Source organism: Misgurnus anguillicaudatus, chromosome 6 (assembly GCF_027580225.2).
Source record: "Misgurnus anguillicaudatus chromosome 6, ASM2758022v2, whole genome shotgun sequence".
Taxonomy (NCBI): Eukaryota; Metazoa; Chordata; class Actinopteri; order Cypriniformes; family Cobitidae; genus Misgurnus; species Misgurnus anguillicaudatus.
Window position 1 is genome coordinate 33,628,236 of NC_073342.2, and position 15,297 is coordinate 33,643,532.

The 15,297-nt window shown below is 38.2% G+C and overlaps 2 protein-coding genes across 2 annotated transcripts; one reads left to right on the forward strand and one right to left on the reverse strand.

Moving 5' to 3' along the window:
* The first annotated feature begins 1,068 nt into the window (after nucleotides 1-1,068).
* LOC141364397 (torsin-1A-interacting protein 1-like) lies at nucleotides 1,069-5,371 on the forward strand. Its single transcript, XM_073869079.1, has 7 exons — nucleotides 1,069-1,196; nucleotides 1,283-1,450; nucleotides 1,828-1,977; nucleotides 2,076-2,213; nucleotides 3,834-3,944; nucleotides 4,026-4,085; nucleotides 4,171-5,371. The coding sequence occupies exons 2-7, from the start codon at nucleotides 1,324-1,326 to the stop codon at nucleotides 4,950-4,952; spliced, it is 1,368 nt and encodes a 455-aa protein (XP_073725180.1). The 5' UTR covers nucleotides 1,069-1,196; nucleotides 1,283-1,323; the 3' UTR covers nucleotides 4,953-5,371.
* A 3,897-nt stretch (nucleotides 5,372-9,268) lies between these two features.
* Nucleotides 9,269-14,659, reverse strand: LOC129414414 (uncharacterized). The gene is made up of 4 exons (XM_055168471.2): nucleotides 14,378-14,659; nucleotides 13,463-13,602; nucleotides 12,111-12,199; nucleotides 9,269-11,748 (listed from the first exon to the last, which is right to left on the reverse strand). The coding sequence occupies exons 1-4, from the start codon at nucleotides 14,586-14,588 to the stop codon at nucleotides 10,875-10,877; spliced, it is 1,314 nt and encodes a 437-aa protein (XP_055024446.2). The 5' UTR covers nucleotides 14,589-14,659; the 3' UTR covers nucleotides 9,269-10,874.
* Between the last annotated feature and the right edge of the window lie 638 nt (nucleotides 14,660-15,297).

Genomic DNA, 15,297 nt, shown 5'->3' on the forward strand with positions numbered 1-15,297 from the left:
AGATGCTCTGTGTTACCTTAAAGCCAAGTTAATGAAGAGAAACGACCTCATTCGGCTCACGAATGGCTTTTTTCCAACAGCGCAAGTCAAACAGAGGAAGAGCCGAAGGCTACGCGCAGCAAACCCGTGCACCCCGGGACCGGCCTCTTTCCACTACTGTCGGCAATTAGTCAAAGCCCAGGACAACAAGGCAGTCTGGGTCTGTTTTTTTACTGCCAGGGCCTTGGTTTTACAGCAGATACGCTTACACTCATGCGGTTAAACGGTTGCTGCGAAATGTCTATAAAATATACTGTTTCAACAAACTGCAGGCGCAGAGCTGTAATCTCCCAAACCCCTCTGAGAGAAGATGGCAGAGTTTTAGACTACAGTGGTGAACCACTTCAAGAATCTAAATGAGCTCACAGATTCCAAACCATTGCTCTCTTGGGGATAAACATAACATAGAGAACCATATAAAATTCAAAAATTCCCTAAGAAATAAAACTTGCATACTCACGGTTTGTGTATATTACCAAACGGCAGTGATTGGAAGCACTTTTCCCCCCCCCCCACCCCCCCCCCCCCCCCCCCCCCCCCCCCCCCCCCCACCCCCCCCCCCACCCCCACACCCCCCCCCCCACCCCCCCCCCCCCCCACCCCACCCCCCCCCCCCCCCCCCCCCCCCCCCCCCCCCCCCCCCCCCCCCCCCCCCCCCCCCCCCCCCCCCCCCCCCCCACCCCCCCCCCCCCCCGCCCCCCCCCCCCCCCCCCCCCCCCCCCCCCCCCCCCCCCCCCCCCCCCCCCCCCCCCCCCCCCCCCCCCCCCCCCCCCCCCCCCCCCCCCCCCCCCCCCCCCCCCCCCCCCACCCCCCCCCCCCCCCCCCCCCCCCCCCCCCCACCCCCCCCCCCCCCCCCCCCCCCCCCCCCCCACCCCCCCCCCCCCCCCCCCCCCCCCCCCCCCCCCCCCCCCCCCCCCCCCCCCCCCCCCCCCCCCCCCCCCCCCCCCCCCCCCCCCCCCCCCCCACCCACCCCCGCCCCCCCCACCCCCCCCCCCCCCACCCCCCCCATACATTTTCTTTTTTAGTTTTTAGTTTAGCCGATCCTAAACACAAACCCCTTTTAGGAAGGAAACGGAAGGCGAATAAAGATGATGCGCCATCACGAGCCGTCAATGGGTCCAAAGAGGTCAATAGCCTGGCAGAGGACGAAGATGAAGGTATGTAAATGAAAGAAGATGTCGTTTACATTTTAGTTCTAGGTTAAAACATTTAGTTTTGTTGTGTTTATTATTATTCAATACAGAACCCCCTGTTAAGTCCCCAAAGCGCCAAAAAGAATCAGAGATGACAGAGAATGGAAATGACAGAGGTGATGGAGACCAAGCAGATGTGGAGATGGATGACAATGTAGACCAAGATACAGATATGGATTCAGAGGAGGAGGCTGAGGAGGACAATGCATTCTTAATATGTAGGATACTGTTTTAATCTATATTATTAAACCTGAAGCTCAACAATGGGGGGGTGTCCTGGACAAAGATTACTAGTCCTATATTAAAATAAAATTAAGAACTGTCCAAACTGAAAACAACTTGCACTGACATATCTTTAAATAGATCAGTGCCCTTTGTTTTGCCTCAAAATGCACACCAGCAATGTTTTTAGTAAGGCATTTTTGTTAAAACTAGTTATATTCCCAAATTAAACTAAGGTGTAGTTCTGATTTAAGATAATCCCTGTCCGGGAAACCACCCCAATGTGTTTAAAAGCAAAAAATAATATATAATCTCTGAGATTAGGTTAAGTGTTAATCCAAATGTAATGGACAAGTTTTTTGTGGCTCCACAGCTGAGTCCAGAAGAGGTTTCAAGCTTTCTGCAGATGTACAGGAAGAGAATCTAGAACCCGGAATGAGCTTGAGAAGCCGAAGATCCATTCACGAGACGGAGGACACTGAGCCAACCAAACATCATCACAGTTTAAAGACTACATTTATAGGTTTGTTCACACAAAATCTCCATGTTTTTAACATTAATATAAACACATGCAATAAATGTCTGTTACACATAATATGAACATTTAAATATTACTTTCAGAGCGTTCCAGTATGGGTGCTGTCCCTGTTCAACTCAAACCCCTGGAGAACCTAAAGGGGTTAAGTAGGAGACGTTACTTAAATGATCAGGATCACACAAAGGAGAAAACTAGAGCTTCAACAAAACCTTTAAATGATTGTATGTATTTTAGCTGTTTTTTGTAAAGGGGGTCGCACACTGGACGAGAAGCACAAAGCGCAATGCTGTGTCGCGCCATGAATCTAAAAAACAAAACACATTATTTTCTATGAATGTACGCACACCGGCGGTGACTGTCCACTGTGATTCTGGACACTGCTCAAATCCCTGTCGCGCCACTCACATAGTTTAAACATTAAATAACATTCAATTCAATTCAACTCAATTTTATTTATATAGCGCTTTTCACAATTTGGTAATTGTATCAAAGCAGCTTTACATTAATAGAAGCAGTGAAAAGCACAGAAAATCGACAGATAGCACAACAAAATAGACAATAGCACAAGCAGCTAATTTTGATGTGGCTATAAATCAACATTAAAGCAAATGTATTACTAATGTAACGTATAGAAGTTAAGCCCAAGAAGGCTGCCTCCCCGGGTTGAAAAACCCCCTAGGAGAAAAAACCCCCGGATTTTTTAGCTGGGGAAGTAAAAAAAGTCCTAAGAGCGAAAAACCCTAGGGAGAGATATATATATATATATATATATATATATATATATATATATATATATATATACACACACACATTGAAACGGATATAGAGATTAAGCGGAGACATAATTTGTCCCAAATGGGTAGCGATAAACATTTGCTGCTAACGTATATATTGCATTTTGAAGTAGATGCCATCTGACTAAGCTTGCGCTATTAACTGTGCACTTCCAGTGTACGATACCTCAGAGTTGTCCTAGACGCAACGCTTCTCGTCCGGTGTGCGACCCCCTTAATGCACATTAGTACACACATTAATATGGTTACCCAGCAAGCATTTTTGAGTTAAAAATAGCCGTCCAAATACAGCCCAGGCTAAAACAAGGCAAAACTTGGACTGCCAATTAAAATTTTAAGGGGACATTTCACAAGGCTCAAATAAATCTTTGGTGTCCCCAGAGTACATGTGTCAAGTTTTAGCTCAAAATACCATATAAATACTTTGTAATAGCATGTTAACATTTTTAAAGCAAAAAATGTGGCGTTTTGGGGTGTGTCCTTTTAAATGCAAATGAGCTGATCTCTGCACTAAATGGCAGTGCCGTGGTTGGATAATGCAGATTATGCGGCGGTATTATCCCCTTCTGACATCACAGGGGAGCCAAATTTTTAGTGACCTATTTTTTTCACATACTTGCAGCGAAAGGTTTATCAAAACTAAGTTCCCAGGTTGATCTTTTTCACATTTTATTGATTGATAGAAGCACTAGGGACCCAATTATAGCACTTTTAGTCAGATTTTCATGATATGTCCCCTTTAAAAGATATTTAAATTAAATAAAAATGAAGAAATAAATGACGCCATAAATGTAATCACTGTGACTTTGCTTACATAATGGAGTATCACATCTCTCAAGTTATTTTGGCAAAAACGGCATTCAACCAAATGTATGGGGGTTTTTTTTTGGCTAGAAATTGGTTACTCATAGCCCGACTGTATTGGGTATTTAGTTAACCTAGATGGTGAATGATGGCTACTTCTTGCTTTCATGGATGTTATTATTATGTTGTAGTTTTACATACATTATAGTTGATGTTATGTGATCAAAGGTTTTATTATTGCAGATGCATCCAGACCGGCCCTTTCTTACAGACCAGCTGAAGCTAACAGGAACCTCATAGTGCTCACAAATAACCTTCCTACAAGAAAACAAGTCCCTCAACTCAAAAACACAGGTAAAGCCCGATTCGTTTTATAACATGTTTAATGTTAATGTGCTGCAAGTTTGTCACTTACCTAAAAATCTCTTTGTAAAGGATTAAAGAATTTAAAGACACCGCTCACATCAAGAGCAACTCCAACTTCCACCTCTAAAGGTATTTCGACCTCTACTCATCATCAGAATTGAAAAAATTCTCATCATCTGTGCTCTGATATTTCACAAATTCATCTTCTTTTCAGGGTGTACATGGTACATGTGGAAACTTTTACTGATGGCTCTGATATTAGTATTTCTAGCTTTGGGCTTTCACATTTCAAAATCATTTATGCTGAGAACTGATGTGGTCCAGCCGAACATACAGGAAAATTTGAATGCAGACATGGCTGCACTACAGCTACTTTATCCAAGTCAGCGCTCAGTATTTTGGAAGAGGAGCGTCAGGCATCTTCAGGGTCACTTGCAAACAGTCAACCCCACCGAACCGGTCAGCTTGATTCTGACCGGTGGCTTAAAGGCAGAAAGGACATTGGCTTGTCTTGCTCGAAGCTTGGCTACAGCATACTCCGTTTCTCTTAACAACGGCTCAATCTTAGAAATCGATGGGACTACCAAAACAGGACAAGACAGTGACCAGGTCAAGTTGGACATTGATACAGCTCTGAGAAAAGCATTTGATGGAAATAAATCTGCAGCCGTTATCCACCGTTTCGAGGAGCTTCCTCCTGGATCTACACTCATATTCTATCGTTACTGTGACCATGAGAATGCAGCGTATAAGAAGGTTTTTCTGGTTTTTACTGTGATGCTATCAGTTGATAAAATAGAAACCGATTCCAGTCTAAGTGCAGTTGAGGACATGGTACATGATCAGATAAAAGAAAAGTTTGTCACCCCAAACAAGTCAGCAATGTTTAATCAAATGGATGTGGATAAACTCAGTGGATTGTGGAGCAGAATCTCACATGTTATCCTACCGGTGGCTGCAGAAGAGAAGACTGAACGGGAGGGCTGTGGGTCCTAATAAACCCTCACAGAAAAACATATGATCTCTGTATTGACATTTCGTGGCATTGTAAGTACATAAACGTACAAAGAGAATCCTTATTCCAAAGAAGTTTTTAAAGGACAGCTGTAAAGTGTATGTTTATAAATGTTTTATATATTTTTTGTATTTGTGAATAGTTTGGTTCTTTGTCAGTAAACTCGATGTACAACTATGTGTGATTGCAAACCCTGATTTGTATGATAATATAGCAAATGAATTTGAGATTTGATGCAGATTAGTTGTACAGCATTTCATTCAGACACGTATGTTATTAAAGTGTTGCACTGATTTTTGAAATTCAACTTAAATCTAAGATAGTTTTTCCATGTTTGAAAAATATGCTTTGATTCATTTGTGTATTTTTGTGTGATTTAATACAAATACAAACAACTCCATATTTGTTTCCTTGTGAGTATATCCACCTTATTTTCCAAAAAAAAATTGTGCGAGATTTTCGTTTCATTTGCCGTCTGGTAGAAAACAATGGGAGCATGCACAAAACATGATTAAAAATAATTATGGTAAATATTTACTACACCCACTATGTAAAAAAGTGGCCTGATGCATAAAGATAACCCTAAATTGTGGTCATACAGATAAAAGTAAAAAAACATTTGAAACTGTAAATGATGTACTTTTATTTGTGTACACTCACAATTAGGAGAAAACGTACTTCTTTAAAAAACATTTTTTTAAACATTCTGTTAGATCGGTTTTGGAGCGCGTCACAAAAAAGAACAGAAACTCAAATAGGCTAGGCTACTTTTAGGCTAGGCTAATCATTTAAGTGAAACAATTCATGTAGGCTTTTCAATTTATTATTTTTTTCTCCAAACAGACATAATCATGTTCTCCTGATTTAATGCTATTTGCGCATGAAACTAAACCCCTGGGGAAAATTATGATATTTTAGGAGATGTATTTAGCATTTCTGTAGCTAGAGGGATACAGCAAACACAGAAAATTTAGAATTACATTTGGAGGTAGAATTAGGATGAAAACCGCGGTCCTGGCTAGATGAGATACGACTACAGTCTAAATCTCATGAAATTATGTGTTTAGGGTTAGGTGTGGGTGAAGAATTATGATAAAACAGTGCTCATCCGGCAAGATTTCGTTTGCTGTATCCCCTCTAGCCACAACCGCAGGCGTGGTGGGAATGTTTTAGGCGTGGTGGCCCGCCACGGCAAACTGCATGTAGCGGGAAATTATTTCGTATTGTTGCTCGGAGTTGACAAGTCTTTATTGTGCAACAAGCACAAAGACATACCAGTACTGTGGTAGAAGTTAGTCAAGTGTTTATACAAGAACTAGACCAAGAATTTGTGTTTTTAACATTTTAGGCATCTCTTCCTGGTGTGAATTTATTAAATGGCAATTTTGTATTGACTGGTATAATTAAGTTTCTATGGGATTAAGCTCATCACGTGAGGCGCCGTCCTGACAGCTAGCAGCAGTTTCTATTTTATTCAACACAGTTATTTGAAAACGAGAACAAACGATAATAAAGATATTTACTAATTACATTTATTCAGTTTTGTTTTAATTTTTACGAAGAATATTGTGCACTAGAGGGAGATCAGGTATTTAGAAAATTGTGTGATTTTTAATTTAAAGCATAATACAAATATGTGCAAACACATTAAGAATTATTATAAACAACTAATAAGCAGTTTATGTTGTATATAATTTGTAAAATTCGGTTTTGTAAAAATGTAGTATAAATAAACCAGCTAAATCAGTATATTTTTATCAGCAAAACATTAGTTGCTGGCAGTTTTTATGAAAAATTTTACTGGATGGATGTCTGGATACAGATGAAGGGTGTGTATGCGCCACATACAGCTCTGGTACGTGGAATACGGTCAAAACAATTTTTTTTACTGCATTTGTACCAGCTATTATGGCAACCACTAACATTTCTGTATTCCATAATAAACTAAACAAAACTGCACACATGTGTCACTCGCAATAGGACTACCATAAGCTCACCGGAATTCTTTTCAAAAGAGCTCAAAGATGGTAGTGCGCACTATGTCAAAAATAAGGTGGATAGTAGCTACTCTTGTCCTTATATATCATGGGTCTTCAAGAGGATGTCCATGGTGGCCCTTTAAATTTAGTTTGAATTCAAAATATTTCATATAAATAAGGCATCAAACAAAAATGAAATATTAGGCTAATAATAAACATTATTAAAATACAGAGCAATTTATTTTTTACAATTAAAATGTTATGTACTATGTTAAAGGCGGAGTCCACGATGTTTGAAAAACGCGTTGGAAAAGGAGACGGGCCGACTACCAAAACACACTTGTAGCCAATCAAATCAAATCAAATGCCGGGTTGCGTATGTGTGGGGCGGGTCTATTAACAGAAAGTCCAGATTCTATTGGGGTAGGGGCGTGTTTATTTGGGTGATTTCAAATATCAACATTGGCTTTCAAACATCGTGGACTCCGCCTTTAACAGTACATGACTGTATGGTAGGTGGTATATGTATACCACATGTGTATACCAAAATATTTATTTGTAAAGCAACCATCATTAGTATGCAAATCCAGTCTTAATTTAATACATGTGGGGTCCCAGCTCATCTATCTATTAAGGGGTCCTTGGCCTGAAAAAAGTTGAAGACCTTTTCTAAAGATTTTATTGTTGTAATTGTTTGCATGTATCGTGATAATTAAAGAAAGAGTTCCAGCTGGCTTTCTAGATCAAGATTCTAACTGATGTATGATATGCCAACATGGTCGTTGTTGTTTTCTACGTGGCACTTTAAACAGCAGCAGGTGTTAGGGAACAGGTGAAAATATGTGCATAAGTCCATGCCTTACTCTATTATTTTAAAGTTTTTCCTGATATTTGAGATGTTTAATCGCCTCAGCGCAGGAAATAAATACCACACTCGCAGAATGAATTTAATGACGTTAAAAATAGCTAAGATTACTTAAATCTGACTAATAAAAAGTAAAATCAGATTAAGTTCTTTAAAAACAAAGAGAGAAGGAGTGGTGAACTGTGTGAATGATGGCTGTTTAAAGTCTGAAGAAATTCTGTAGAAATCCTCTACGGGAAGTTTCATATAAGGAATTCCAAAAATTTGTCATGAGTTTCACTGTCTTCAGCACTTGGCAATGGATAGATAATACCTGCATTCACTATGATCAAGTTATGCAAAAACAGATACCTACAAAGTTAAAAAGCTTTCAACAACAGTGTCTCTGTTATATAAAACTGTTGGCCTGTGAAAAATTAACACTGAAACAGGGAGGTAAAGTAAAACAAATGTTTTTTTATTATTGTGATGAGAGATAGACCAGGAAATGTCACATTTTATTCAAACATTTAAATGGGTTGTTTATTAAGCAGTTTGTATGATAACTAGATCAAATGGGTCATTTTGAATGTAATACATAATGGGTTCATATTTACACCAACAAAATTATTTAAAAAAGTAGCAAAAAATACATTACTTTATTTAAATATGTTAGTAAAAGGTCTGTCTGTTTAGCATTTGACATTATCATGTCTGTGCAAAGTCATAAATCTGTGTTTAGTCTAAACCTCTAATACAGTGGTTCTCAATTTTTCCAACATGTGGTGCATTCGTTCGTGCCCCCCAAAGAAAATTTATGACATAAAACATCCCAAAACAAATATTTAAACAAAACATGTTCAATTAAACAGTGTAGTGTTGGATAGCCTTATTTTTCTGAGGTTTAATTACACAGAATATATGATAAATTAATGTATTTTTGTCATTAAACTGTCTGGCACCATCTCAGGACCCCCCAGTTTGAGAACCACTGCTCTAATACATCTAAGCTGATAAATACTATTAACACTATTCACTTCATTTTAACATAAAAAAGTTGTACAGAACCAACCATCATGATAGCACAAAGCCAACATAAATAAAGTTTACAGACAGTTAAAAACAGAAGCAGATTTGACATTGAAAATGTGATTAAGCATTTACAGAAAACTCGTATAAAGCAATTGAAAGTAGCCTAGATGATTCATGGTCAAAGCAGTAAATTCAACCTTCAAACCATCATATACACAGAAAGATAGTATAATATATCACATTGTGAACGTTCTGAACAGATTTCATTTTCATACTAATGGCACAAATGTTTTGTACCTTCAGACACTTGTTCAAGTTCAAAACAGATCTGATAATGACCAAAAGCAAGATGCACCAAGATAACAGAGATGACTAAAGAAGAACCGCGCTAAACATGCATCTGAATTGTGTACAGACTGATAAATGTGCAAATACAAACGAATAAACACACACATGAAAAGTTTATCAAACCAAGCATGACCAAGGCAATTTAAAATAAGAGATTGGCAACTAGAACACTTAACAAATTGAATGCCACGTGGTTATTATAGTATTACATATTCAGGCTGCTTTATTAATTTAGTATTGGAGGTTTTAAAAACTAAAGTGGACGATGGTTTTATTACATTCACTGTAAAAAATTAGCTGTAATTATGCAGCTGGTTGCCAGTAACTTACTGTAGGAGATAAAGACTGAAAATGTTTCATGTTCATTTATCTTTGAACAAACTGTTGCCAGTAAATAACATAAATGTAAAATCTACAGTAAGTAACTGCCAGCTAGTTGCCAGTAATACCCAGTAATACTGTAATTTCTACAGAAAATTTTTTGCAGTGTTGTTTCACATCAAAAGCAACATTCTTTTAACTTAATGTGAGCAAACCTGTTTGTTACGATTGTATTTTTAAAATGCGCTGATAAGCAAGCTCAACAGGAAGCGCAGAGCATGTGTTGGCAGTTCTATCACTTTGGATAGAAGTAGAAAAGTTTTGTCATAATTTTTTTTTCACGAAAGGTGAATGGCCCCTTAAATGAAGACTGTATATAATCTGCATACCACATAATAACACAGACACACTGTGGCTGCTCATCTGCTCAGTTAGTGGGATTTTCACGCCCTACCATTTCTAGGGTTTACAAAGAATGGTGTGAAAAGGGAAAAACATCCAGTATACGGCAGTTCTGTGGGCGAAAATGCTTTGTTGATGCTAGAGGTCAGAGGAGAATGCGCTGACTGATTCAAGCTGATAGAAGAGCAGCTTTGACTGAAATAACCACTCGTTACAACCGAGGTATGCAGCAAAGCATTTGTGAAGCCACAACACGCACAACCTTGAGGTGGATGGGCTACAACAGCAGAAGACCCCACCGGGTACCACTCATCTCCACTACAAATAGGAAAAAGAGTCTACAATTTGCACGAGCTCACCAAAATTGGACAGTTGAAGACTGGAAAAATGTTGCCTGGTCTGATAAGTCTTGATTTCTGTTGAGACATTCAGATGGTAGAGTCAGATTTTGGCGTAAACAGAATGAGAACATGGATCCATCATGCCTTTTTACCACTGTGTAGGCTGGTGTTGGTGGTGTAATGGTGTGGGGGATGTTTTCTTTGGCACACTTTAGACCTCTTAGTGCCAGTTGGGCATCCTTTAAATGCCACCTGAGCATTGCTTCTGACCATGTCCATCCCTTTATGACCACCATGTACCCATCCTCTGATACTTCCAGCAGGATAATACACCATGTCACAAAGCTCGAATCATTTCAAATTGGTTTCTTGAACATGACGATGAGTTCACTGTACTAAAATGGTCCCCACAGTCACCAGATCTCAACCCAATAGAGCATCTTTTTGATATATGTGTATATAAGTTTTAAGGAAGTATGAATAAAAAGAAATCATATTTTAAATGTGCCACAATTATGGTTCTTAAAAACAATAAATGAGACCAGCAACAAACGTAAGTCCTGAAAGTGTAATGGGCATATACACAATTACAATTACTATACATTACAGAAATTAGTTAATTTAAAATGCAAAGAACTATAAAAAACAATAATGGATAATAAAGGAAACAATAACAACATATACTGTTTGTGTATTGATGACTGCAGTGGAGACTGCAGTGATGTCTGCATTGAAGACTACATTGACATATGCAGTGTTGCCTGTAGTCATGTTTGTAGTGGAAATTGCAATGTTGTTTGCATTAAAGACTGCAGTAATGGATGCAGTGATGGATGTAAGGGTCTTTGAATTAATGACTGCATTGATGTATGCAGTGATGCCTGTAGTGATGTTTACAGTGTTGTTTGCATTAAAGACTGCAGTAATGGATGTAAGGGTCTCTGAATTAATGACTGCATTGATGACTGTATGGAGGTTTAAATTGATGACTACAGTGTATACAGCAGAGATTGCGGAGGTATTTGCAGCAGAGATTGCGGAGGTGTTTGCAGCAGAGATTGCGGTGGTTTTGGCAGTGTTTTTTAAAGCACGGCTTGTGGTGGTTTTGGCAGTGGTTTTTAAAGCACGGCTTGTGGTGGTTTTGGCAGTGGTTTTTAAAGCACGGCTTGTGGTGGTTTTGGCAGGGGTTTTTAAAGCACGGCTTGTGGTGGTTTTGGCAGTGGTTTTTAAAGCACGGCTTGTGGTGGTTTTGGCAGTGGTTTTTAAAGCACGGCTTGTGGTGGTTTTGGCAGTGGTTTTTAAAGCACGGCTTGTGGTGGTTTTGGCAGTGGTTTTTAAAGCACGGCTTGTGGTGGGTTTGGCAGTGGACTTTGCAGCAGAGATTGAGGTGATGGTTGTAGTGGAGTTTGCAGATATGTTTTTAGGTGTTGGTGTTGTTTTGGGTGCAGTTGTTGTAAGTATTATTGGCTTTCTTAGCCAAAACGCTCCGTATGTCTGCGTGACCGCAGCTCTGAAAGAGAGTTTAATGATATGAGTTGTAATTAATGATATTGGACTACAAAACAAAACTGACTTGATGGTGAGCAAGAAGTGTTATCTTCTGTTATCTCTTTTTTACATAAATTGTAAATTTGTAAGTCACAACAGTTACTCCAACTTTGTACACTTGTATTTTTGACTCTATATTCGCTGTCCGCCAAAAATTTATGAATATAAACAAAATTAAATAATTGAACTGATACGATTATTTCTGTTCTAAAATTTTAATATTGATTCGCTAATATGTTACTGTCTATTCTCTTGGTCATGATAACTGTGTTGCAATAATCTGATGCTGTGACAGTTTTCTTATTTTTGTAAGAGAAAAGTTACCTGAAGAAGAAAGTTCCTGCTTCAGGGACAATCCATTTTACTGTTATGCTGCTTTTGTCCAAGTTATCAGCATGGCTCACAGCTCTGCCCTGAAAAAATGACCATCAAGAGGTAAACAGTTGATGTTAGTAGTTTGTTCATCATTAAATTGGGGAATAATACTATATCATAGGGTTCCATTTATCAACATTCGAAAACTTTGTTAGATGACATACAAAAAACCTTCAACATAATTTCCAACATTTAGTAATTCCAGTGGAATAAAAAAAATCAAATGTATCTGTTAATATTTGTTACTATACACTCTGTAATGTTCGATTCTGATTAGCCAGTGGTGACAATCCGAAGTTCCCCTTAAACTAATAACACAGCCTCATCCGGTACTGCGAGTCATCTTAACCAGTGCAGTACAAAGAAATCAAAATAAATATGCATTATTAATACAGTTTGTAAGATTTAATTCATTAATGATACAACCAAATGTATGTTAGTCCTGTTTGGACTTTAAACATGTTTCATTTCAAACACTTTATTTAGAAAACTTGCAGTGTGTGTGTTCACTTCTCACTGGGATGGGTTAAATTTTGAATATGGGCTGCCATACTTGACAATCATGTCACAAATAAACAATTAATTGTACTGATATTACCTTAACAAAGATTAATAAATGCTTTGAAAGTATATTGCTCATGGTTAATTCCTGTTAGCTAATGCATTTACTTATGTTAATGAATTAATAAATTAAAAACTTTCCATTAAAACTAATACTAGTCAACATGAACTAAAAAAATTAACCCTATTCACTTTCTTAAACAACGCTCCTTCACTGGGATCATAGCAGGGCATAACCTACTGCATTTTGATTTTGGATTAGTTATATTTTTACACAACCAACACACATCTCTGCTACAAATAAACAAAATTTGTTTGTAGAAGTGCAAATGTTTTGACTAATATTTGAATTTAATAGCATATTCTGTCTGTATTATACTAGATTTTAGTTTTTAACAGATAGATATCCACATATCCTTCATCTAAGCATATTTCTATTTTAGATTGATATGTGTGTAACAGTTGGGGTTTGCTGACATGGTTAAAAATGGTGCTATGTTTTAGGCAACAAGATTGGGTGACTTTGAGAAAAAAAGCACATGATGAAGAAATGTAATTTCTTTAAACGTATCATAAATATATGAAATGATACAATTTAGTGCTGTTGGTTAGCAGCCTTGTTTTTCTGAGGTTTAATTACATAGAATTGATGATAATTATAAAATGTATAAAATGTCAGTTTGATAACCACTGACTTAACACACTTGTAATGCCTGGTAGAAAAAAGTGTCAGGACTCACATTTTGGCCATCACAGGACAGGAGGACTGTGGTGCTTGTGTCAGTCAAACTAAAAGTACCGGCAGGTGGACAGTCCTCACACTTACGAGCCTCCAACATAAAACCCATAAATGTAGTGCCTGCCGTACCTGAAAGCTGCACTGTGGTAAAAGAGAGCAACAATAACAGATTTTAGAATTGGTGACCAGAATGGCGTTTAATGACTTTTAATTATTCTGTAATATTTTCATTTCTTTTGTCTTTCATGTTATCTCAATGAATCTTGTTTTGTCTCTTTTGTTACAGATTTTTCAAACAGCTCTTCCCATTGATGTAGATTGGGGAAGACCAGACATAATATTTAGCCATTAAAAAAATGTAAACCATAAATCTGTGATTAAACAACAGTGACCCAGTGATACAGCATTATGTCAGTGACATGTGGAAGTTTTTGAAAACCCAGCTAATAAAAGTTATGATGTTTGATGCTAATCCCTACTGAAAAATCCTGCTAAAACCAGCATAAGCTGGTAGCTGGTTTAAGGTGGCAGTAGCTGGTTTATGCTGGTCCTCCCAGCCTGATAAAGCTGGTCAAGCTGGTGAGTCAGCTGGCCGTCCAGTCTGATCAGCTAAGTCCAGCTAGACCAGCTTAAAACGTGACCAAAACACAGCTAGACCATCTTAAAAAGTGACCAAAACACAGTTAGACCGGCTTGCTACACCAGCAATACCAGCTTAAACCAAGCTGGGAGACCAGCTAAAACCAGCTCACCATGGTCTTAACTGGATTTTTCTGAAGGGATCTCATTAACATTATAACTTAGTGTCACATACAGATCATGACATAGGAAAATATGACTGGTCATCTTAAAATGTCTTTATAATGGGGTATTACACAATTTTAAGAAAAAAAGAAAGAAAGAAAGTTAATCTTACCGTTAATCTCGTTTCCGATTTCTGAGACAGTGAAGGTCCTCTGCTCTGGTGTGACAGTGAACGGGGATTCAGTTGTTTGTGCTGCTATACCGTCATGATTGACGTTCATTCCTTGACATTCATCTGTCAATAAAGTTCCATCACTGTAACAGGTAATAAACTTCACCATGACAAATCCAAACAAAAGAATAAAGAGACCACAATTATACATCTGAAACAAAAAAAAATGTACAAATCGGTGATGAGAATCGTAGCGCTTGATTATTTAACTGCCACTTCTTAAAACTGTGCCAGGTTTATATGACTGGACCCGCCTATTAAATCTGTCAGTGCACGGCTTATAGTTTACGGAAGTAATTTTTCTTTAAAATCAAAATGTATTACCAATTTAACAAAATTATATCCACGCTAATTTAGGATTAGACCGCAGAAAGATGAAGAGCTTTGATCTCCCGATCTCTTTTACGTCTATTGGTGTATAGGTGCTGAATGTGTAAGTTAGGCTATACCAAATCCTATAGAAGTGTATTTGCAAATAGAGTAGATGAAACAGCAATCTGTTGAGGATCTGTTTCAGGAAAATTTGTTCAAGACGATATATTTAAAATGAATTTCTTTATTTGAAAGGCTTGATATAATATTTTTCAAAAGTGCAAATACGTAAAACATTTCTGAAAGTTGACAAGTGATGATTTTCACTTTCGGCCACTATGAGGCAGCATCGGTTTAAAAACGCAGGCAAATTACGCGCCTCCGTCAGTCACTGTTTCCAAACTAAACTGTTTGATTATTGATTAACTGGCTTGAATAAGAAAAACTTCTGCAATCTACAAAATAAAGTCATCAAAATAGAACAAAAATGTAGAATTTGTGTGCATAATGACCCTCCCAAAAGTAAAATAAATAAATAATCATTATTT